The sequence below is a fragment of the Schistocerca americana genome, chromosome X (genome assembly GCF_021461395.2).
Source record: "Schistocerca americana isolate TAMUIC-IGC-003095 chromosome X, iqSchAmer2.1, whole genome shotgun sequence".
NCBI classification, from domain to species: domain Eukaryota; kingdom Metazoa; phylum Arthropoda; class Insecta; order Orthoptera; family Acrididae; genus Schistocerca; species Schistocerca americana.
The window spans coordinates 180,790,377-180,816,444 of NC_060130.1; the positions used below are offsets into that span (position 1 = coordinate 180,790,377).

At 40.4% G+C, this 26,068-nt stretch overlaps 1 protein-coding gene across 6 annotated transcripts in view; it reads right to left on the minus strand.

Annotated features, from left to right (window-relative positions):
* The window catches only part of LOC124555786 (inositol hexakisphosphate and diphosphoinositol-pentakisphosphate kinase), a 556,425-nt gene that overhangs the window by 253,735 nt on the left and 276,622 nt on the right, over positions 1–26,068 (minus strand). For all 6 annotated transcript variants that reach the window (XM_047129842.1, XM_047129841.1, XM_047129845.1 and 3 more), the window contains 4 exons: positions 20,996–21,190; positions 15,327–15,413; positions 14,940–15,128; positions 3,992–4,077 (listed from right to left, as the gene is read on the minus strand). In XM_047129842.1, the coding sequence (XP_046985798.1) occupies positions 3,992–4,077; positions 14,940–15,128; positions 15,327–15,413; positions 20,996–21,190 (557 nt within the window). The remainder of the gene's footprint in view (positions 1–3,991; positions 4,078–14,939; positions 15,129–15,326; positions 15,414–20,995; positions 21,191–26,068) is intronic.

The window sequence follows — 26,068 nt, forward strand, 5'->3', positions numbered from 1 at the left end:
AGGTCAACGTGGACCCTCCAGTTGATGGATGGGAGAAGATGTGTGGGGGGTACCAGTACACAAGACGCAATGGTCAAGGTGCGCCAGTGAATTTTCAGGGTGTTTACTGTGGCCAGTGATTGTGGTTCCACCCCACAGAGTGTTATGAATGTTGAAATCGTCCAAGATCAGGAAAGGTGGGGGGACTGAGAAATCAGTGCACCCAATCTGTTCCGAGACACTTCACCATCGGGAGGGAGTAAACACTGCAGATGGTAATATCCCAAAATGCTCTTAACTGAACAGCTATAGCCTCCAAAGGCGTATTAAGGGACACAATTTCGCTGCATAGAACGTCTAGGTCAGTTCAGCAAAAATTTCAATTTCAAGTATTCAGTTTTTTAGCTCTCATTGAGAAGGTGAAGGAGACAATCCTTTTAGTCAGTGTATCATCATTCTTTCTGAGAATATGGCTGTAAAATTTCCTCTTTTTCTGAGTGCCAGATTTTCTCCAACTTTTGATATAACTCATACTTCTTTCTCATCAGATTCTGTCAATACAAACCAAACCAAAAAATTTTCCTTAGTACTTTCCTTTCTTCTTTTTTTTGGGTCTTTAGTTAAAGATCCATCTCCAATGATTAACATCTCTGATGCATATAATGCGTCAGGTTTGACTACTGTGACGCAATGTTTCAATTTTGTATTATGAGACACTGATTTTTTTTATTGTACCTATTCTGTGTAATTCTACAAGCTTTTTGTAATTTAATGGTTCTCTCTTTGTTTACTTCATAATTTAATCCAAAGCACTGTATGATTTCTCTGATGTATTTAAATTTGGATACTTGAGACACTTTGCTTAGTTGTAAACACATGGGCTGTCCACCTATGTATCAAGGAGAACCATCCATGTACTGGGATTCTCATAAGAAATTTTCAGTCAACATTTAGCTTGTATTTCATGGATTTTTTCAAGAGAATTAATCACCTCTTATCTGTTGTTTAAGAATATTGCTAGATTGTCTGTTAAAGCTAAAAATTTTATGGATCCCTGTCACATCACCGTTCTCATATCAATAACTTCAGACATTTCACCTTCAAATTTAATTTAATTTGTGAGATGGTATCAGCTACTGTTTGTTTAATCAACTGTCTTGTGTTTTTATCCACTTTAAACTCTTGTAGTACATTAAACAGTGTACTTGCATCAGCTGGTAGAAATGTTTCTTTGAAGTCTACAAATGAAATAACCATTTGTCTGCTCTTGTGGATCTGAGAGAGCGTCTTCTGATTGAGACTATGTTACACACAGGATCTACATTTCCTAAAAGCTGCTGGATATTCACCAATAAAATGGTCTCTTTGTGCTTCAGGCTTTTTAAGTATGATTTTTGAATGAATTTTGTAAGTAAACGGCAGAAATGAAATCCCTCTGTGATTATTTATATCAGTTTGATCTCCTTTCTTCTGTAATGGGGCATCAAAAGGAAATACGTATGCACATTTTCTTATGAACATTCTACTTGTTCTTCCGGAAGGTACACTGGATAAGCGACTATGTATGTGGTTCCAACATGATGGCTGCCCAGCTCGCTCTCCCCATTCTAAAACACGAATACTGAATGAAAAAGTTCTCCAAGTGTTGGACAGAACAGAATGCTGCAGTATAATGGCTGTCCAGGTCCCCTTCTTTGACTCCTCTGGATTTCTTACTATGGGGAGCTCTGAAAGATGGAGTCTATCGTGAAGTCCCAACTATGCCAGAATATACGTGTTGTCAAATCACCACAGCATACAATGGCATGTCATTCAATGTACTATCATCTGTCTTTGAACGGTGACTGGAAATGGGCCTTGTACTCAATAGTAAGTGGTTAGAGTACACGCTTAAGTGAAGCATCAAACTAAATTTTGTTATATAAAGTAATTATGTTGTGGGTTACATGTCATCAGCCAATTTGAATAAAATGTTTTTTTTTTTTATTTAATGTGTATTATGCCTAAATAAAATTTTTAGTAGTATCTACAGACACATTTCCTCCCTCACCCCCCCCCCCCCCCCCCCCCCCATAAGAAATTTTTCACATCTAAGAAGCATTCAGGCATCTCCAGTATTAGACAGGTCAGTGCCCCCTCCTTCAAGTTAATACAATAGTATAGCAATATTATGATAAGGATAGATTGCTACTCACCATATGGTGGAGATGTTGAGTCACAAACATGCACAACAAACAAGACTGCTAGAACAAGTAAGTTTTTGACCAAAAGGCCTCCTCCTGAAGTGGAGAACACACACACACACACACACACACACACACACACACACACACACATGACCACTGTCTCTTGCTGCTGAGGCCAGACTGGAAGCAATGGCGCATGATGGTAGAAGCAATCTGAGTGGGGTGGGGGTGGGGGTGGGGGGAGGGGGGAGATAAGGAGGAGGCTGGGGCAGGGAGGGGGGAGCATAGCAAGGAGGGGGTGGGGGACAGCAAAGTGCTGCTTGTGGGAGCATACAGGGATGAGGTGCAGAGAGGGCAGGGCAGCTAGATGCAGTCAGGAAGTTAGACAGATAGTGGGGGAAGGAAGGGAGTGGGAAAGGAGAGAAGTAAAAAGTATGTCAGTACACTGATAGATTAGAAGGCTGTGTAGAGTTGGAGTGGGAACATGGAAGGGAATAGGTGGGTGGGGGACAGTGGCTAATGAAGGTTGAGGCCAGGGGGTTTACAGAAATGTAGGATATATTGCAATATATTCTACATTCCGATAACCCCCCCTGGCCTCAACCATCATTAGCCACTGTCCGCCACCCACCTATCCCCTTCCTTGTTCCGACTTGAGCATTAGACACAGTCTTCCATTCCACCTTTCCTGTCACTGAAGGCTCCTCCTTCCCCCCCTCCCCGTCCAGGTGACTTGCAGTCTGGGCTTGATGGCCAGAGGCAGTTTTTTCCCCTTTTGTGTGTGTGTGTGTGTGTGTGTGTGTGTGTGTGTGTGTCTGTCTGTCTGTCAGAAGAAGGCCGTTTGGTTGAAAGCTTACTTGTACTAGCAGCCTTTCTGTTGTGCCTGTCTGCAACTCAACATTTCCACTACATGGTGAGTAGCAACCCATCGTTTCTATCATACTGTCATTATTCCATCCTGGATTTTCTATTGTTTGAACACAAAAGGTACCCAACTGTGTCATGAAAAGGGTTGTTTATCATTATAATTTATGAGCAACTGTAATTTTTGTTTCAGCTTTTATAAGTAAGCAGCAAGGGGGACGACCTGAATGGAAAAGTGTCTGGTGAAATTGTAGTTAATTCCACAAAAACATGGAAATGTACACACATTTTAAATAGTTTTCGTAAGTCCCATCTGATGCACCAGATGGCACCAGAAGTCAGCATATGCTGTAATTTCATATCTAAATATCATAATTGACCCAATATCTATGTCATATAAGACATGAGGTAGTCTTAGTAGCATAGCCCTGCCTTTCTGCATAAAAAACTGTACTTGTTTCAATATCTTAGCTGACAACAAAGTTCAGAGAATTATCTATACAAAATATTACATGCTCCTCAGCATACTATCTATTGCAGAAATTGTGTTACATTGCAGAAATTGTGTTACACATTAAGTTACTCACCCGGTATATAGGCCTTATGAAAAATCAGTAAATAATTAAACAGTATAAAAAGCTAGCTCAAGTGCTGTCATGTCTTCGTATGAAGCAATAGTGTAACGATTGGAATTCACAATATCCAATGATTTATGGCGCTATATGACGCATTCATTTATTTGGATAGAAGCATATGGGGCCTGAAGATGGCAAAATGAAATGCCGAAACAGGTTGCTTTCAGAATAAAATACTTCAAGTACATGGCTGTTGGTGAATTTTATTGACATTGAAAATCTATCAGAAATCCTCAGATGAGCAAATGGTGCAAGCTACACAACACTTGAATTTCACTTGTCACACTGTAAACTTTCAATACTTCTTACAATTACAAAGAAATTTACCATCATCAGAGCTTGAGCCTCGTGGTCTCCCTTTTGGTTGGTATTTCATCTGCACTTTCCGATTAATCCCTGAGAAGTGCCCATACCTGAAGAGAAAACCATACTAATTACCTACACAAGCACTACAATAACAAGAATGAATTACTACAGTGATTTACAGAAGGTAATCATTGCACAGTGACAATTGGGAACAATTAATGTAGTCTCTAGCACATATAGTAACTAAAAAAATCATATAATTACATGATCAGTAAAATAAAGTCAATGAAAAATCAATATACATTTTCACAATGAAATTTCTTCTTATTCTCAAAGTTTTTTGTGAAGTTGCTCTAGTGGTAGCAATTACAGCCAGAGCCACTTTATTTCGGTGCCCAATGTGACCATCCATATTGCTGCTAAAATTACACTATTCTATACACATTAAATCTGTGTGTATTAGTGTTGTATCTATTTTCAACCAATTCAATCACAGTCAGCAGGATTAGTCACACTTCAGGGACATTATGGAATTTCTTTATTGGGATTAGCTTCCCATGTCTCAATTCAGTATGAACTGCGGTGCATGCAGTGTGGCATTGTGGTAAGAATCACTGGATGGCATGCTAAAAGTCACCAGTTCAAACCAGTGGCAGACTCAAGGAGGGGGAGCTAAAGATATCTTGAGCTGCCTTTACTTTTACCATGATAAAAATAATCAAGACACTTGCAAAGTTTAAGAAAGTTTTATTTAAACTGATTGTACACATATACAAGACAATGCCATCTTATGATATAAAAAGTTATAATTGTGGTTCTCTTCCTTAGAATTCTATGCACCTATTGTTCCTCAAATTGGTTAATTACATCGTCAATAGGACAATCAATGTCAGGGTGAGTGTTCAACAGAGCTAAGCCATTAATTCCATCCTCCTCCACTGTCGACCTCAGCCAATTCTTTGCATCCTGCAATGTTGAAAAACTTCTTTCTACTGTAGCAATAGATGCAGGTAGACAAGCAAATATTTTGTACAGCGTGTGCAAAGTAGGAGAGTCAGATCTAGGACAAACACATAACACTTGCATAACAAAATCACGGTCATTAAGTGTGTTTATGCTCATTTGCTTGTATTGAAGAATCTCTCCTATTAGTCTCTTTTTAATCACAAAGAGTGATTTTTCTTCAAAAAACATAGGAGAGTAGAACTACTCGATAATTTGATTCAGTCGAGTCGACTGACAAAAGAAATGAACAAATAGTGTGTGGGGGTGATGCAGGTGGCAATATGGGCGGCTCCACAAAGGGGAGGGGGGTGAGGGGGTACCCCCCCCCCCCCCATATGTATCCGCCACTGGTTCAAACCCAACCCCTATGAATAATCTGTTATTTAGTAATAATCATTTCTGATAGGTTCTCAAATCCTTATGTTTGTATATCGTTAAAGCACAGAAGTGCTGCAACAAAAAACAAATATGTATGAAAAGGCTACAAACAGAATTGTAGTTTGGGGGGGGGGGGGGGCGGGACCGGGGGAAGATAGCCTTGGTGCTTCATTCCTATATGAGCAAGGAACAAGAAGTAAAAAATTTTTGGTTCAGCCAGACCCAGTGGCCATTTGAACATCTGCCATACTGTATTCGAACAGTATATTAAACAAGGCTTGAATGGTGAACAGGAGCTGGCACCCAGGCAAACTGTTCGAATTGACTAATTCCTTCTACAAAATATTTAATTGGGCTGAAATTAATGCTCAGCTAATGGTAGCATTTGCATATGCACTGTTCAAGTTTTACATGCAAAAACAGTCACTCTTGAGTAATACCAGACACGAGCAAGTCTGACAGTGCAAATCCAATCCACCGATGTATGAGACCTTGTCTAAGACAAATTTTAAACATCTGAAAAATTTTGCTTCACTTGGATTTTATGTCCAAAAAACATGCTTTTCTGAGAGGTAGCTGAAGCATGTTCTATTTCTATACTTTAAACTTGCACGAATTGGTTCAAACTTTGCATGAAGACAGATAAATGGATAAAGTCAAAACAAAAATTTTTTATCCAACGATTTTTGTCAAGATACAGTGGTTTTTCATGGAAATTTTTGAAGTGTGCCACTTCTATAATTTAAACTTGTATGAATTGGCTCAAACTTTGCAAAAGGTAAATGGATAAGGCTAAAACGCAATTTTTTTTAATCCAGTAATCTTCATCCATTGTCAAGAAATGATGGTTTAAAGTCAAGTTAAATGCAGCATGTAAAATTGATTCTTACATGAAATGAATGTGCAGAAACAGTTTAAAGTAAGTCAGACAAATAAAAAAAGCATTCTTATGATAAAACTGAAAACTCGCTTTCAACAATCTAGCCACATTCAAATTTTATAAGTAAAAACCATGTTTTTGTGAGTTTTTTATGTGTGCCAGTTCTTTCTTTCAGACTTGTGTGAATCAGTTCAAATTTTGTAACAACATAGACAAATAATAATATTAGAGAAGGAAAGTTGCTACTCACCATATAGCGGAGATGCTGAGTCACGATAGGCACAAAAAAAAGATTCACACAATTATAGCTTTCGGCCATTAAGGCCTTTGTCAGCAACAGACACACAAACACACATGCACGCGCGTGCGTGCCCACACACACACACACACACACACACACACACACACACACAAATGCAACTTGCACACACGTCTGCAGTCTCAGATAACTGAAACCACACTTAGTTATCTGAGACGGCAGATGTGTGTGCAAGTTGCGTTTGCATTGTGTGATTGTGTGTGTGTGTGTGTGTGTGTGTGTGTTGCTGACAAAGGCCTTAATGGCCGAAAGCTATAATTGTGTGAATCTTTTTTTTGTGCCTATCGTGACTCAGCATCTCCGCTATATGGTGAGTAGCAACATTCCTTCTCTAATACTGTTACATTCCATCCTGGATTTTCCATTGTTTGATTTTTGCATAGACAAATAATGGTTGTCCTATTGTTCTGTGAAGCTTTATCTGTTGCCACAATGTAAGCAACATGGTTTTCAAGATTCAAGATAACCTATACTAGATCACTTGTCACTCGAGTCAACAAAAGCCTACATCGATTGCCAAGCTAAGGCGGTCTACTGTCAGAATTATGATGGAGTAAAAGTTGGGAACCAGAACATAAAGTGCTCTTAATGTAGCACAACAAAAGATGAATAGATCCTGGGTGGAGTTAGGGATGTAAAAGACAGGAACTAGCTTTTCAAGTTATCTGGCACTTTCAAAGGAATTTAAATCACATCATCTTGACATATTCATGCTTTTTTTTCGAGTTAGCCCTACTTGCTCAGTGCACTGAGCTCTGTTAGACCTACCTCCTGTTATACACATGGTGAGGGGTGTAAGAACAAAAAGCCACAAATTTATGTACTTCTCGAGAGTGGGAGTGTATCTATAACAATAGGAACCATCCCAGAGAAGGGATACATGCATCCTAAACTTTAATGACATGCTGTGTCGTACTACATGGCATGATAAGTGCCACGCTGGATGACATAATGGCGTGCATCATGTTGTACAACATGACGTCACGAACCATGTTACTTTACTTGACACAATTCATTATGTTACATGACATTGGTACGAATACTAACAAGGAAAAGAGCTTCAATATGTCAAGATGTTTTGATTCAAATGTCAAAGCTGCCAGATAAGTAGAAAAACTAGTTCCCTTCTTTTATATGCCTAACTCTGCCCAATACATATTCACCTTTTTTGTGCTATGATAGGAGCATTGAGCATTCTTCATTTTTGTTCTGGAACATTTGAGGTTTGTAAAAATAGCTGCTCTCTCTGTCCAGTATTTCAGTCCTGTTCTGGTTATATGACTGCATTTGTAATAACATGGTTTCAATGCTAAGTGTTGTAGTTTACTGACAATCCCATTTTCAGATCTGGACTCTGGTGTGATTATCATGTGACATTATTCGGTGCGAACAGTAGGTACTTCAAGACATCTAAAACACCAAGGCTCAAATTATGTTACACAAAATGAACTTGGATTGGAATACAAGCAGTACATCATTCCAAATGTCCATATATTCAGTTAGCTAATGGATTCCAAAACAGCAAAAACTCAGCAGCACATCACGCATCCATCAGTGTTTGCCAGAGTTGCTGGTCAGGATCCAATTAAAGGGCTGAAAGGATTCAACTGAGTACCCAAATACAATATGTAGGTTGACATGATATTTTTGGCAAATGTGTACTTCTACTTGGATGACACAGTTCATCAGTGATTCATGCACCATGAAGAAAAGTTCAATAGCTGGGACAAATTCCATACAAAAGTGAAGTAAATATTAGGTGATAATCAACAGCAAATCCGCTTAGGGGAAGAGCAATTAAAAAATAGGGACTGTCTTGAGGAAATGACATAATCCTATGCACAGGACATTCAAATAACTTACAAGAATGCAGCCGGGAGACATCATCGACGACCACCAATATTCCCATATGCACTGCCAGTTTTGCCTTGAAAATGACTGGGTGTGCTCCTGTCAAAATATCGACAGTTGTTGACGAAATCATCCAGCTGCATTGTCTTAGTTATTTGAACACTATGTACGCTGAGAGAAACTCAGGTCTACATACAGGATGCTTTGCCCTATGCCACATTGTAAATTTGAAAATGGCAGAAGCTGGTAAAATCTCACACTCGATGAAAATGGTCACACAACACATGTACCAAGCTCTTTTAGTAAAGCATTTCACAGCAACCAAGGAATTCATCAAGTGATGTTAGCTCATCATGGAAATCCAACAGAAGAAGAGTTGGATGAAAGAAGTATGACCAACTCCTGTCTGTGGTCCATATGGCAACTGTGAAAGACTACTATGACTTTGCTTCTCTCTTACATCATCCAGCAAGAGAAGAGATACAGCAGTTTATTGTCACCAGAACTGTTGGACTAAGTAAGCAGGCGATAGCCTCTACGAATGTTATACCCACACATCAGAAGGTAATAGAGAATATTTGAGAAGACGTATATTGATTTTTAACACCAATCTCAACCACCAATTGAATGCATCAGGAAAAATGGACTCAGCCAAAATGGATTTAAGCTGCAACAATCTAACAACCACCCAGCACCCAATAACAGAGGTGCAACTAACTCTTATATAAAATCTATGGTCCCACAGAAGAACAGACACTTGGAGGACACAGTACAACATACCAGTTTATTCCCACTGTGGACGTCCTTGCATTTTTATGCTACTGCAGAAAAAGGCATCAAGTTTTGAATGTGCCCATTCTATATCACCATACAGAGGCACCAAATCATGAAAATAAGAGCAGTCACAGATTTTCTGACTCTTCAGTACATTCATGGCATGAGCTGTTTTTTAAAATGTCTTAATGTTACAGGCATTCCATAAAGGACTTCATTACCACGGCATGTCCCTGGAATAATGTACAAAAAAGATCTTTCCCTATCCTTAAGGAGATGTTAACATTATTTCCAGTACTAGCATTATACGACAAGAATGCTGAGACAGAACTTTACACTGATCCTAAGTGCAGTTCTAGTGCAAATTCAGAAACACGCTCAAAATGTGACAGCATATGCTTCCAGAGGAGTCTCCAAGTCATCTAAGATGATATCCCCTACAACCAGAAACAAATGTCATGCAGTTATTTGGATAATTAGCAAGTTCTCACCATATTTATTTGGCAAACAATTCATTGTTGTGATGGACCACCATTCTCTGTGCTGGCTGACTAGCCTGATGGAACCATCGAGATGACTGGTGAGGCGAGCATTGTGGTTTCAGGAGTATCACAATGGTATTCAAAAACAATGCAAGAACAGGCATGCCAACGGCCTTACAAGGAATATGGAACACAGGTGCATGAATAAAATCTCATCCCAGCATGAATGACCTTGCTGCTAAACAGAGGGAAGATCCAGCAATGCTGAAAACCACAGAAGCAAAGAAGGAGAATTCTAATTAATAAGCAAACACTGTGTAAGAGAAACTATGGTCCAATGAAGTGGAGATTGTTGTTTTTCATCCCTGTTCATGTATGGTCAGCTATCCTGAAGTTTCTCCATGGTGCTTTAAGTTCTGGTCACCTGGTATTCATGAAAACTTTTCACAGAAAGACACAGGAATCACTGGCCAGGTCTCTACCAGTCCATTACACATTAAACGATCCACTGTATGAAATGTGATGGATAGAAGCATATACTGCAGTTATCTCCAGAGATTCTGGCACCTTCTCTGTCTGCAGCAGTGGCATTCCCACAAATTGGAATCAACCTCTTGAGGTGGCTCCCAAAGTTGGCAAATGGGAACTGATGGATACTAATCCGCACTGACTATTTTCCATGACACACTCCACGAATTGCATAGTTCCTTGTAAAAGACATCACTTTGAGGCACAGAGAACCCTGTCTCATGTTGAACAGAGAGACTGGGATACAATACTGCCGACTGTGACATTCACACAGAACACAGTGAAGCAAGGCATTAGAGGCTTCACACCATTCTTTCTGCTCCATGGTCACAAGGCCAAAACAAGGGATACACTGTTCCTGTGCCAACCACACGATACTCAGGATGAGTAAACAAAACACCTAACAACCAGGCCCAAAGAAGTAAAGCTGTTGCCTCACATTCAGACCATGGATGACCCCGATAAAGACCCCCCCCCCCCCAAAGAGCACTATAATACCGAGCACCAGCCAGTGAGACACAGCTCATGAAACTCAGTATGGATTTCTATGCCCACACATAAAGTGGGAATATTGAAAATATTACTAAGGCCCTACTTTGGTCCATATCATTTCCTTCATCACTTGTCAGACATCAAATATGGAGTCGAGGATTACGATCCTTCATCAAGAAGGCACAAGAGATATCATCCATGTCCTCTGTATGAAGCCCTACTACAGTCCAGAGGTGTATATCGAAATGGGAGGTTCATGGAAAGTGAAGACCCACTCGATGATAATGAAGCTTTGTTACGAGGGGCTACATTTGATGCTCACCATAGTGAAGACAATGTAACAACATAACCAGAATGTGAGAATCTACCAGACCCACCATACTGATGACTATTGACAAGACCTACATCCCGGGTGCTGTAGTCAGCTCCAATGAGAACTTCTGAAACAGCTGGTCACTGTTCCTCCAGAAGAGAAATCAATGTGGCAATATGTGGTACGTACAGTGTGGCATAGTGGTTAGCAATGCTGGCTGACACACTGCAAGTCATAAGCTGAAACCTGGCCCCAAGCAATTATTTTTTATTTAGTATTTACATTTCTGGAAGGTTCTTGAAATATCTTACACGTTAGTAATGTTTGTATATTCTGCAATATTCTATGCTTGGATAAAATGTAATACTATCTGGCCAAGATTTCAGTTCAATGTTCCTTCAGTGCTAAGTGTTGTGTTTCATTGACGACCCCACACTTTTGGGTCTGGACTTCAGTGGTGTTAAAACATTACAAACTCATTTACAAAGGGCAATAGGTAACGTTAAAGTCTTGATATGTTGGTACAGAGCAGAGTTCTGGGAAGCTCTTTAGAGCAGTCACTTCATTTGCAGTGCCCAGTTTTACACCCTGTAATCTGCTGTGGGTTATGTAACTAGTCCTTAAGTAAGGCATCATGGTTGACCCATTTTAAGTTTCTGTAAAGTGTTAGGTGAGATTTCTCTCTCTCTGTCTGCATGGCATACATTAAAATCATCACATCTGCAGAAAGACCACAAGCAGAATTCTGACTGATGCAAATTAATTTATCTGCCCTCTTAAATGCTATTATATCTATCAGGATGTAGCTGTGTGTCACAAGAAGCACTGGATCCAGATGTACGGGGAAACAACAGCCTTAAATACTCTGAAAACCAGGATTTTAGTTGCAGTTCTATCTTTGTATCATCCATAACAATTATATGTTCTTACTGTGACATGAATGTTATACTAAGTATTATATTACATCAATTTTGAGTTATTTATAGATAACTCTAATTAAAATTGAATGACTGTATGCTTTTTTTGAGTAACAATGACTTGGCATGATGTATTTGATATCTAGTTTTAAATCAGAGAAAATATATGGATCCACAGTGCCCCAAACGAGTTATGCACTCAAGCCTTAGAAGCATCAATAGGAAAGACAGAGTCTGATGAGATGCTGGGTTTGAGCCACATCTCTGACAACAATTCCCTGAAAGTTCAGCTGGTAGAATAACTTATAAAACTCAGTGAAACTGTGCTGTTAATGGCTGCCCATTGGCGGGACTGACAAGCAATTCAGATGTTATGTCCTTTAGTAGAACCACAAGGTTGAAAGATCAATAAGAACTACTACTTACAAGTTCAGTGCTGTGTGTGTCAAAGAACCAGAAAATAAGCCTATATCTGAGGTGAAACAATTCAAGGCTTCTGCACCATGACAAAGCATCAGCTCACACTTCGTTGCTGCTTTGGGAATTTCTGGCCAGATACAATAAAGATGGCCAAGCCTGCATATTCACTAAATGTGGCACCCTAAGACCATTTTCTGTTCCCAAAAATAAAGACTATGTTAAAGGACTATCATAATACATCCACCCCTACATCTAAATCTACACAATTACTCTGCAATTCACACTTAAAAGAACTTGGCAGAGGGTTCATAGAACCACTTTAGATTATTTCTCAAGTGTTCCACTCCTGAATGGCATGCTGGAAAAATGAGAATGTAAATCTTTCTGTGCAAGTCCAAATTTCTGTTATTTTACCGCAGTTGAGAGAACTAAAAGCTATCTAATGACCGAGTTCCAGGAATGTTACAAAGATTGGTCAATGTCCTGGTGCACATGAATTATGCCTAATGAGGACTATTTTGAAGTGGATGACAGTGATGTATATGAATAAATAAAATTACTTCCAAAAAACTAAAATGTGTGTCATTTCTTAACACACCTAGGGGTGAAGCAATTGATCTCAGATGAGCAGAAAAAATGAACTCTAATCAAACTGAACTTCGAAACATGCATTCTACAAACAGCAATCTCAAATTATGTCACTGTGAACTTCAATCATCTTTGAAAGACAAAATTTTGCAGATCAACTCAAGTTCAACTGCAACTAACCTAGTAACGCTACAGAGGAACTGACTTTGTTTAGCACAAAAATATACTGAAAAGAAATAAATAATAAAGAGGTAATTGTTAACACAAAAAAGTAAGTAAATATGTGGATATGCCACTTCCACACTGCTGTAGCTCAAAATAAATGTTTCAATTTTTAAGGTTCACTTAAGGAAACTGTGACCTTTGTAGGTAATGAGTGCAGATAGTAACTCATGCCTCAAAATTTACGTAGATGATTTGTAATTAATGTGATTAGTTTAAAAGCATTTCACAGACACTCTGCAGCAAAGTAGTAAGGTGAAATCCAAACTATTTGCAGGGAACAGTAAAGTGCACGATGTTTGACAACAGCCAATAGTGACTGGACATTTCTTACAAATATACTCTCTAGGATCTAAAAGAAAAAAGCTCTCTAGGCTCAAATAGCATAAATTTATATCAAATTTTTTAACTATCCGTGCTTGAACTACTATGAAAACTGCGCACGTGTGCCCACCTCTCCCCCCCCCCCCCACCCCCACCCCAATGAACAAAAGCAGTAAAAATACGTAATTCCATTAGCAAAATCAAACTTATCAGCCAGTGGTGATACAAAGATGCTACTGGTGGCTCAGTGGTAACACACTGGACTATCATACAAAAGGTCTGAAGTTTGGTCCCAGGCCACTTTTCAGATTTTTTTCTTCCCATTTACCACTTATTTTGCCTCTGGTAATGTTTGTTAGTGTACAAACTGCCAAGTTGCTTTCTTGATCCCTTTCTTTATATTGTCAAAACACATTAAACTTTTCCAGTCATGATTTGTCCTGACTTTCAGTGAATTACAATCAATGGCAACTTACTTCCATAACTTTTCTTTGTTGGCACAGAAACATTATCACTTTTTTTGCCTTCTACTGCGCCTCTATACTGACTCAAAATAATTTCCAGCAGAAATCTTTATCAGTGGCAAGGAAGTTTGAACAGCACCTTTTTCTGCTTATTTTTCGCCATCTTTGCAACACCAAATCTTCAATAATAAATTTTGTGTATTTATGATATATAATTAATATCGGCAGTTGGAGCACAATGATCATGTTGATAGCTTATTTTAGTGGTGTTGCCAAGTGTATTTCATGGTAATTTAGATCAACACTGAACCTCATTCAATTGATGCAAATTAAGTATTATGGAACAGAGTAGAGCCATGAATGGAATTAAGCTTCTGAACTAAAGCCAAATTCCAGTCAGTACTGCTTATACAATTAGTCCCTAGTATATTACTATAACTTTTATTATTTCACTACCTCTAAATATTACTAAGTACTATTAACTTCATGCAAACTTTAGTGAACTGACATAAATCTTCATCATCTCAAGAAGTGAAGCTTATACATAATGATTAGTATGTCACAGTCTGAATGTCAACTGTTCTTCGTTGGAGTCTCCAGGGAAGCCAATGAGTCAGCACACTGATGGTGTCCATTATCTTCTAGCAGTTACATAAGGCCCTTCTGCAGAAAATCTACAGAAAGTATCAAAATTTTGAGAAGATTTTTTAACTGTTTATTATCTGCAAAATTACTGAGATAGAAAAATGATAAGATCAGATGGTATAGCAAGGAAGGGTAGGGTGTAACCTCTCAGACAGTGAGACCTAGAGAAACAAAGCTCAAATGATGGAGAAAGGGCCTTCAAAATACAATGTCTAAGAGATTAGCGTGCAGCTTCCCTTGGAGGTCTTTACAGAGAAGGGAACAGATGTATACAAATGGGCAAGCATAAGACCAATCAAGGAGTAATGAACAGCCATACTGAAACACAAAATATTGTTCTACAAAAAAATATCGAATTCATAATTACATCTCCAAAACACTCTTCAGTTGTTCTAATTTTCCTTGTTTCTCTTCAATTTCTGGATCAGCTTCTCTTAGCTCAATCTCACTCAGAAGAGATCGAGCAATGTCCAGTATTTCCTGCAGCTGTTTTGGGCGTTTCAATTTAACATGGCCATCTTTATAACCATCGTACTTTTCAAATATCTCAAAAAACCTGTAAACAGTGCAAATAAAAAAGAATGGGAAAACATTGTTTTAAGACAAATTAACTAATTAATAATATGGCAAGGAAATTATATGTTAATAACTTAATTTAGTGCCAAAGTAAGTAACGCACATTGTGTAATTCTTTCCTAGAACAGGACCAGGAATGTTCACATTGCAAAATTTCACAATTTAAAATGGAACTTACTTTGGATGTCGAACTTCAACCTTCATTTTCTGTTTTGGAGTCCGATCTCCATGTCTAATAATAGCAACAACACATCTCAGCTCCATCCTACAAAATTAGAAGATGTTTGAGTTAAGTATTAAAATTTGTAAGTTACTAAAGCAGTATAGTAGTAAGATAATGTTTCACTGCCAAGACAACTCGAAAATAATAAATAAAGATTCCTGTTTACATTGACCTCTCAACGAAAATTCTTTGAACAAATCAGGTGGAAAACAGAGTGTATGAGATGATAATATTACTACAATATTTACCTGCACAATTCAAATACTGGATTTTACAGGGTTGGTTTGTGTGTGTGTGTGTGTGTGTGTGTGTGTGTGTGTGTGTGTGTGTGTGTGTGTGTGTGTGTGTGTGTGTGTGTTTAGTTTACAGGCACCCAACAGTGAGATCATCAGTGCCCTGGCAAATATTAACACAAACAAATGTCAGGAAATGGTTAAAAATGTTATCACACAGTGGAAAGCAAACCTACAAAATGTCACTCACTCTTATCTCACTCACGTTGGTCCACAAGCTGTAAGACAACGGAGAAAGGGTGAAAGTTGCTATACCTGGTATTAAAATGATAGAGCTTAAATAAAAGCAAAGGGAAATGTGACTGGCAGACCACTTACAAAAACCATTGGTGAGCCAATTACTCAGTTAACACATTAAGAACATCGCCCTAAAATCTTATGAAACAAGTTGAGCGTATCACAAAACCTTAAAACTCTCACTACATTCATTTGTCTGTCACTTAAAATAGAGGGCAGATCTGTCAGCAAATCTGCCACTGTTCTTTGGTTTGAAAATAAAACGTAGTCAGGTATAATGTTGCACACAGTGATCTGTACACCACAATCACCACACACTGGAGGGTCCCCTCGCTGGAGCAAGAAGCCACACATCATAGGGCTGTGGCCTATGTGAAGACAAATAAGGAGCATCTCATGCCACCTACACATCACTTCTAGCCCCTTATCTTCCAGTCAACATGCGACTCTTTTGAAACAGCCAAGTGATATTATGCAGGGGCACAGCACACTGAACCAACTGTGGATCACGATGTGCCTCCTTCATTGCTACATCTGCCCTTTCATGCCCCACAAACCCCATGTGCCCTGGCTCCCAGCAAAAAGACACCTCCTCCTCAGCCTTTGTACTTGGAGACAGGATATGTCAGATTACTTTATCAGCTGGATACAAGCACTACAGAGACTGAAGCACACTCACGGAGTCTAAACAGACAAGAAATTTAACAGGCACGCTGCATCTCATCTGCTCCAGCAATAAGATCGCAGAAAATTCAACATAGAAGACAATGAAGTCTGGAGGCAATCAAATCTTGATGATACAACCAAATAACAGTGGCAGATTTGCTGACAGATCTGTCCTCTATTTTAAGTGACAGACAAATGAATGTAGTGAAAGTTTTAAGGTTTTGTGATACGCTCAACTTGTTTCATAAGATTTTAGGGTGATGTTCTTAATTCAACATAGAAGACAGTGAAGTCTGGAGGCAATCAAATCTTGATGATACAACCAGAGAAAACAAAAGAGCAGCCAATGCAATCGCCCTGCTTAGATCTATCTATGAATACAGCTACCTAGTTGTGGTGCTACCAACATCCTTGCCACAGTGGTAACACTGGTTCCCATCAGATCACCGAAATTAAGCTCTGTTATGCGCTGTTGGGCTTGGCTATCACTCAGATGGGTGATCATCTAGATCTGCCACGTGCTGTCAGCAAGTGGGGTGCACTCACCCCTTGTGGGGCCAATTAAGGAGCTAGTAAAGTGAGAATTAGCAGCTCAGGTTACAAAAACTGACAATGACTGGAAGACTGGTGTGCTGTGCATGTGCCCCTCCAGATCTGCATCTAATAATGTCTATCAGATGACGATGATGACACAGTGGTCTATCGATACTGTTGGGCCTTTCAAGGACTGTTTGGACAGAGCTTAGTAGTTTAGTTTGTGATGATGCTCATTTAAAGTATCAGAAAATATTGTATTAAAAACATAAGCAAGAGTGCAATCTGTCCTGTATTGCACTAAATCTAGACTTACTCTGGGCCTCTACAGTAACCAGGGTGGCAGTCAGTTAAAATCCCATATTTGAGCCTGTTGTGCCCCACACCAAGGGACGCCAGCACATACTTTGCACAGATCCCAAATGGCCTGGTTGTCCACGGATGACTGTTAAAGAGGCATTCCATAGCTGGACAAACAATTGTACGGTATGATGGGGAAGTTCAGGTAATGAGGAATGCACATGCCTCATGCACCATGAGCAGTTGCCAGCAGTTTGTAAGTGGTGTTATAGGGACTGGTCCTGTAAGTGCCCCGGCTGATCACCTCGTGGTGTGTAGAGTCAATGATCTTCATGCAAGAAGACCTCACTGACCTGTACACTGTGCACCCATAGTCCACCTGGAACCACACGAAGGCCCAATACAACTGGAGCAGGTGCACCTTCTCTGTTACCCAAGAAACGTGACTAAGGCATTTCAAGATATTTAGTGCATTGGGGCCCTTGCCTTCTTGTCCTTTAGGTGTGGTAACCATGACAGTTTTAAGTCAAAAATAAGGTCCAGAAACGTCACACAGTCTTTGATAGGGAGAATGATGTCCCAAATATGTAGTTCATGGAAAGTAAATATCTGGCAAGAATGATTAAAACAGGCGTGCACATACAAACGTTGCCTCATCTCTAATATCCAGACCAGACAACGGTTGACCATGTACTCTGGAGTATTTCCTACTCAGCTGATGAAACTGACACTCCAATAGCTGCTGGTAAATGTTCGGTCCTTTCCTGCTTTGAGGAGAGGTATTGAAATTGCCTCTCACAACAAGTCAAGATATTGGCCTGTCAGCCCTAGAGAATTAAAGAGGATTTCCTTTGACACATTTGCAAGTGCTACAGGGTGCTGTAATGGATTTGGTCACAACCTGGCACTGATCATCAGGCAGTGCCACACCGAACTTCCACATGAAGAATGGGCAGTTTAAAGACTCTGAAATAGTGACCAGAAGTCCAACTCAATTCTCTCCATGGTATAATGGTGATGACGGAACAGGCTGGCAGTGGCGGTAGCAGTGCAGAATGCTCTGCTACTGTCTGCGATGTTGTTTGGGGCACCCCTGTTTCTAGAGTGGGAAGTGGTCATTGGAATGAAGGTCATCAATGAATTCTTACTGAAGAGAGACCACAAAGGCTGGGGAGCAGAAAGAGAGGTTGATGGCTGAGGATGACCAAGTAGCAGCACAAAAATGAGTGGAAGTGTCTGTGTTGAGGAAGCACAACTCATCAAACATCGCCAAGCTCTCCAAAATCTGACCCCCTGAGGGCAGGTGCTGATAAAGTCCTACAATACCTGATAGGCATTGAAGTCTAATAGTATGAGAAATGGTCAGGGGAGTTGTTATACAAGATTTGTGAGAGCCTCCGAGTCTATTGCACCTTGTGGAGGTAAATACAGTGAGCAAACAGTACCCTCAGACACACAACTTCCAACTGCAACTGCTTGCAGGTTAGTAGCCAAGGGAAGAGCAGAGCAGAGCAGTGGTGCACATTATTGACAAATGCAGTGAACCCTTCTTTGGGCCTTTTCCCAATCAAGTTGTTCTCCCAATGAAGTGTGTAGCCGCTAGTACTAGAGCATGAGACACTTTAACATGTGTTTCCCGCAAACACATTCCTGTGCTAGTAGGTTTAGTTCCTCCACATGTGTTCTGAAGTCATTCATGTTCCACTGTAGTATGGGAGCCATTTGTGGCTGGTGGGGGGAGTAGCAGTTTTACCCTGCCTTTCCACCAGGGAGGGAAGCCTGTAATGGGTGGAGGCTTATTCTTGGGGTTAGATGAATGCCCCAGGCAGACACCAAAGTCCACTGGCTCTGAAGACGAGATGTCAGAGACAGTGACTTTAACATTGTTGGACTGCTCACTTCCCATCTGTCAGCAGATGCCTTGGACTTTTTGGGCTTGTGGAGGCTTGAGAGACAAGCATGATAGTAGTAGTGGCAGCACTTGGACAGTGGACAACACTGAACCTTTGAAGGTGCAGGGAGCTCCACAACATCAGCAACCATGGCCTTTTCTGATGTTCTGGGGTGGAGGTAAGGGCTTCAAACTAAATGTAACAGCACAACTGAATTGGCAAATGTAGGTACTAGTGCCAACACTAGTAACTTCTGTTTATGTAGCAGCACTGGTTTCCTGAACGGGCAGTTTAAGAACTGAAGCAAATGTGGCACCAAACATTGGGGGGGGGGGGGGGGGGGGGGGGGGGGAAAGCATGGCCTTGTACATCTTTTTGGCAGACCATACGAGATTCACTTCATAGTGTTAAGCTCCTGTATCTTCTGTTCTTCACATTATATGCTGCAGTCCCTACTCCAGACAGGATGATCACCACAGCAATTCACACACTTGAAAGAAGAACAACAAACAACTCTGTCATGGGCAGCCTTACCACATTTGCCACAAGTAGCTTCTCCCTTACATCCAAGATTAGTGTTCCAAAAGTGCTGGCATTTAAAGCAGTGCATTAGGTGGGGCCATAAGGGCGCATATTTAAACAAAGAAAACCTGCATTGACATATTCTGGGAGCTCCGTGCTATTGAAAGTGATGAACGAACAGATTTGACCATATTACCTCACCCTTTTCATGACATTCTGCATGTCAACAAAGCCTTCTTGGGCCCAATCAACTTCCAGTTCTTCTTTCGGAATTTCCACCAGATCCCTGCACATCACAACACCTTTACTGTAGTTTGAGGTTTAGTTTCAATGGTATATTCCACCATGCTTTTCACTTTCTGCAGGTTTGTTACTTGTTGATAACTAGAGGCTTCAACAAGTGCAACAGATCAACAAATTTCAATGTACTTGCTATGCCCTCTCAACCCTTTTGAATGTAGAAATGATAAACTTTCTCAAAGCTTCCCCCTCTTCTTGTAACTATCAAAAACACATTCTGATCTACAGCATGCATTCTGTTACTAAAAACTGAACTGCCCTGAACAAATCCAGACTCTAGAGGACTCGACACATGGGGCCTCTAGAGCGATTGGGTGTTGGTACCTACCACAGGCTCACCCATTTTCCTGGGTGGTCGAGGAGAAAATTTTGAGTATTCCATCTCGATAACACGAGCAGCTAGAGAAAAAAGGGTCCACTCAGAGTCCCACTCGCCTGAGTAAGCCTTATATAACTGAGGTGTGGTAGACTCCCTAGGGGTTGCCTACTAATGACTGTCCCATCTCAACAGTCATGCTTTTCATCAGCATGCAGCACATCTTGTGATTGAGAGGATTTTTACAGAGGTTTCTTTTAGTCTCGAAATCTGGGTGGTAAAGCCAACGTCCCAATTCCCTGTGGTACACAACATTCCACCCCCGTGCAGTACAGTGGTTGCTGAACCATGTCCACTGTTTACAGTGTCATAGGACTGGTAGTGCTTGGCAGCCCCCAACTCGGAAACTCCGGGTTCAGCAAACCTGTACCCGCCAAATAAATTCTTAGCCCCTGAGCACTGATTTCTACAGCATATACATAAAAACAATAAGAGTAAACATAACATTCAAACATATAATTAATACTTTAATATGCCAAAGTACAATATAAGGTAATTACTCACATTTTTCCAAAAGTTGTTGGCACAATTGGTGGATCATCAAGTTGGAATGGTATAGACCAAGGTATATGGAGTGTTGGGGCAAGCTTACGAAGAATCATATTGCCCAATATTTTGGCACAGTCATCATAATACTTGTTAGAATTTTTGACAAAACTAAATCCATTCACATCACAAACAAAAGATTTTCCATTGGCTCTGAAAAATAAAAACATCCACATCATTCTCTTAAGTATACAAATAGTCCAAATAAAAGAGGGAGAGAGCTTAGACAATGTTGAGGTCACTACTGAGGGAGAAAAAGCTCTGTTCCAAAGGATGAGGCAGGAAATCAGTGTGATATTTTTCAAGGACCCACCATGGCATTTATCTTTTATTTGTTTCAAACAATGGGAAACCTAAATGAGGATGATAAAATAGATTTTAAGCCTTCTGCTCTCCAATATGAGCCATTATGTTAACTGGCTCAATTAGTTTTTTTTTTTTTGCAAGACAGCTCTGTTAAAAAGGTTTTTGAATCTTTTTTTACTGTGATGCCTTGGTGCCAATATGGTCACCATACAAGGTCCATTTCACATTTATCTTACTGAATGGGAAAATGTTAATAGTAATAATGCATAGTGAAATGTGCTGCATGAGGCTAGAGTGAATTACAGAAATGGCAAAACCATTTTGCTCAAATCAGCCGCTTAATGTCTTAAACAGCTGTTCTCGTACTTAAGAGTTTGTTGTTACACTGAGATATTGCATCATTTAGGACAGGCTATTTTCTATCTGTGGTGTGAGTTCCTTAAACAGCACATGTTGCAACTAGCATTTCACACATGTCAACATTACTATGCTAATTTTGGAAACAGAGCAGCCTGCATATGCCAATTACATAACTTCAACTACTCTGCTTACATAATTTATAATAATGTCAGCTCTATTTCCAGTATCCACATTGTTAATAGGGGCTCTATTGTTTGGATTTTTCTTGTCAGAAGCATCAGATTACAAATTAAAAATAAAAAGAACTAAAGTTTATGGGAACATAACAGACAAGTACACTAACAGCACTTCTAATATTTACAGCAACTAACAGAAAAAAATGTACATATATTACAGAAAGCATCAGGTTCGCAGGACCAGGTTAGATTAGCTGGCCGGCCGCAGTGGCCGTGCGGTTCTAGGCGCTACAGTCTGGAACCGAGCGACCGCTATGGTCGCAGGTTCGAATCCTGCCTCAGGCATGGATGTGTGTGATGTCCTTAGGTTAGTTAGGTTTAATTAGTTCTAAGTTCTAGGCAACTGATGACCTCAGAAGTTAAGTCGCATAGTGCTCAGAGCCATTTGAACCATTTTTTAGATTAGCTATATTAAGAGCTGCTGAGATGAAGTTCTTGAAGCAACACTGAGTGTTGTTATCAAGGCAGGAATACACATGTATTTTTTGGATCTCACAGGTTAGAAGGTACTGGGTGTCTACATTTTAAAACATTTGCTTTGGGTCGTGTTGCTTATGTCTGCAGTCACTTCAGGTATGTTTTCATTATGGCCAAGGGCTAGTTCTGATGGTTCCTTCCATAACAATCTTTTAAAGTTAGCAACATCACCACATGCCCACTTTAGGTTGAGTCTGACAATCTTAGTTCTCGATTTCTCTGAGAAAACTACTTCCAGATTTAAGCCTTTGGGCAGCTGGTCTAATACTGTATATTGAGTTTTGATGAGAAATGGAGGACTATTCTTTCTTTGAAGGCAGTTGGATTCTGCCATATTGTCAGTGGAGTGATTACAATCACGTGGTAGGCACTATTCATGGGAGTAGGTTTCAGTCAGTCTGTTACCAGTCTGCACATTTCATAAAGTGCCTCATCAACTTGCTTTGCATTGGTGGATTTGTACCAGCTGGGACAGGCCTATTCTGTTGGTTTACCATCTGGTGGTTTACCATCTTAATTTAATGCTACAGTTTGCTGAAGGATGACGTTTCTGCCATTGATTTTCATTTTTGTGTATCAGAGCCCCGCCCAGGGCAATAACCTAGTATATGGTAACTTGGTTGGTAGATTGTGTGTTAAGGGACTAAACAGCAAGTTCATCAAGTTAGTTGCTTGGTTGTTTGATTTAGGGGAGGGGACCAAACAGTGAGGTCATTGGTCCCATCAAATTAGGGAAGGATGCAGAAGGACGTCAGCTGTACCCTTTCAAAGGCACCATCCTAGCATTTGCCTGAAGCAATTTACGGAAATCACAGAAAACTTAAATCAGGATGGCCGGATGCAAGTTTGAAGCATCATCCTCCCAAATTCAACTCCAGTGTGTTAAACACTGCGCCACCTTGCTCAGTGGTCATCAAGACCTTCAGTCCTGCGGTAGTTCACCTGGAGTTAGTGATGTCCACGAGGAACATGATCTGATTATGGAAGTAGACAGGAGCAGTAAAATCGAGGCATTGAAGTCAATACTGATACCAAAGCTGAGAAATAATTTACAGAGAAGTATATGGGTTGGGCTGATAAGTAGGTCAGAATAGAGAAGGGGTCTCCCAGCGCTCATTCATGGTGAGAGAAACCATACACCGTATCTTACCCAGCCAACCTAATGAAGGGTGAAGACAGTTACATAGCAAAGAAAGCCTTCTAGTTGACAGATTCAGAACAGTAAAACTGAGAAGGCTAAAAACATAGTGGACAGCTGTTGAACCATCAATAATAAAAACAAGATAAGAGAAATAGGTAAGGTAGCACGTGGACATCCCCAGGGCTCTACATGTGATGGGAGGTGTCCAACCCACAGCCGTCCCACCTCTGAACCAGACATTAAAGAAAACTATTCAACAGAGTGCTGCCCCTAAAACGGAAAACATAGTGAAGCAGAAAAGGAGGCAAACCACATTTAAAGCAATTAAAACAGAGAAAAAGAGGGATGAAAAGAATGAACTGGTCAAGGAGATGGGGTCAGAGGTCCCCCACACCCAGCATTCGGCAGGAGATGCGCCAGCCATAACCTCCCACCCTGAAAGTAGCTTAAAACCTTATATCTAAGAATAACACAGTAAACCAATTCAACCGTACATGAATCATTCACCAACATTAGAGGCAAACAATTTGGAAGGCCATGTTCAGCATAAAGGGCCAGGAGGAGAGGGCATTCCACCACTACATGTGTTACTCTCTCTAAGGCTCTGCAGCCACAATATGTAGGTCAGTCGTTACATAAGATAAAACTATGGGTTGGTCTGGTATGACTGATCTAGAGAAACAAAGAATGCTGGACTCCTTCCAGGAGGAATGGAAGGAAGAGAGTCATGCAGCCATATTCTCCTTGATGGTGCAGAGTTTATTAGAGAGGGGAGTATCCCACCAGACTTTGTTCTATGTCTTTCTCTGGGTCCCAAATCATATAGGTATCCCAGAGAATGAAATGGTTGACTGTTTGCCTAGTGGATTGATTACTTGCCTCCCTCCCAGAAATTCACTTTGACAATCCCAGGTGCAGATTTACAAGTGGAAATAGACCTCTCTTCATATTATATATATATATATATATATAAAGAGAGGTCTATTCTGCACCTGGGAGTGTCAAAGTGAATTTCTGGGAGGGAGGCAAGTAATCAATCCTCTAGGCAAACAGTCAACCATTTCATTCTCTGGGATACCTATATGATTTGGGACCCAGAGAAAGACAACCAAGCAGGCAGTATGGCAAAGTTCAGTGAAAAGGTCTGAATAACAGAGACCATAGGGTGATAAGAGTAACATCAGTTAATGGTCCAGAGACTCCTCACTGCATCACTATCTATTAAAATGTGGTCACAGGGTGCCTGTTTAATACACTGGAGCTATCAGCTCCACCATAAAAATACTGTATTTTCTTGGCAAGAAATGGTGTTCCTGACCAGCAGGAGATGTAAAAGCATAACCCATCCTATCTACAGTTTTAGAGCTGTCAGTCTAAAAGAGGGCAGAACCCAAAGCTTCTGTGGAACTGAACATAACAGGTGCTGAAAGGTTATGGGGGCATCTGGAATTTTACAATACTGAAATGAATCGGTCCTGGCAGAGGGCTGTGGGACAAATTTTTATCCCACTGGAGGGGGGAGAAGAAGAGTAGCACAATCCGCAACCCGAGAAATACAAACAAGGAAGCAAAGAGTGTTAAGCTTCCGCATGCAGCTAGGCTTTATGGGTCAGCCAAGTCAGCTTTTCATCAAAAAGGAGGCCCAAAAAAAGTGGACTGTGCAATAATATCCAAGCACTAGGTACTCAACTAGAGTCTGGGTCAGGATGGACGATGTGATGACAGAAATGCATGATCCACATTTTTGCAGAAGAGAACTGGAAATCATACAAAAGTGTCCACATGGAGGCCCTTTGAATGACACACTGGAGCTGGCATTCCGCTGAGTCTATCAAGTGGGAGTTGTACCAAAAGCAACAGCCATCAACATACAGTGCAGGGATGATCAACAGAATGACAGAGTTCATTAGCCCATCAGCGGCAACGAGGAAGTATGTGACACTTAGTGCACAGCCCAGTGGGATTCCATTCTCTTGGATCTGTGGACAGCGTAGTGAAGCACCACCTCCAAGCTGGAATAACCAGTGGGATAAAAACTGATGAACAAAAACTGGTAGGAGCCTCGAAAGCCGTACTCAAGTAGGGTAAGTATAATGTGGTGACACCAAGTGGTGTCGTATGCCTTATGTAGGTCAAAAGAGACTGTGATGGTGTGTTGACATTTAGAAAAAGCCTGCCGATTACTGTTTCCAACCTAACCAAATGACAGTTGAAGATTACCCTCACAGAGACCACACTGATAGGAGGACAAAAGGCCCAGGGATTTGGGAACCCACCATAAACTATGGGTAACCATCCTTTCAAGCAGTTTGCAGAGCAAATTGGTGCAGCTAAATGGTCAGTCATTGGGTTTAAGGAATGGGAAATGATACTCTCATGCCAGCAGGAAGGGAAGGCACCTCCGAGCAAGTATGGTTGAAGACACGGAGTAGATGCAGACTTTGAGTAACTTTCAAGTGTTGTATCATCTGATTATCAATGTAATAAAGGCCTGGGGTCATACTGTGGAAC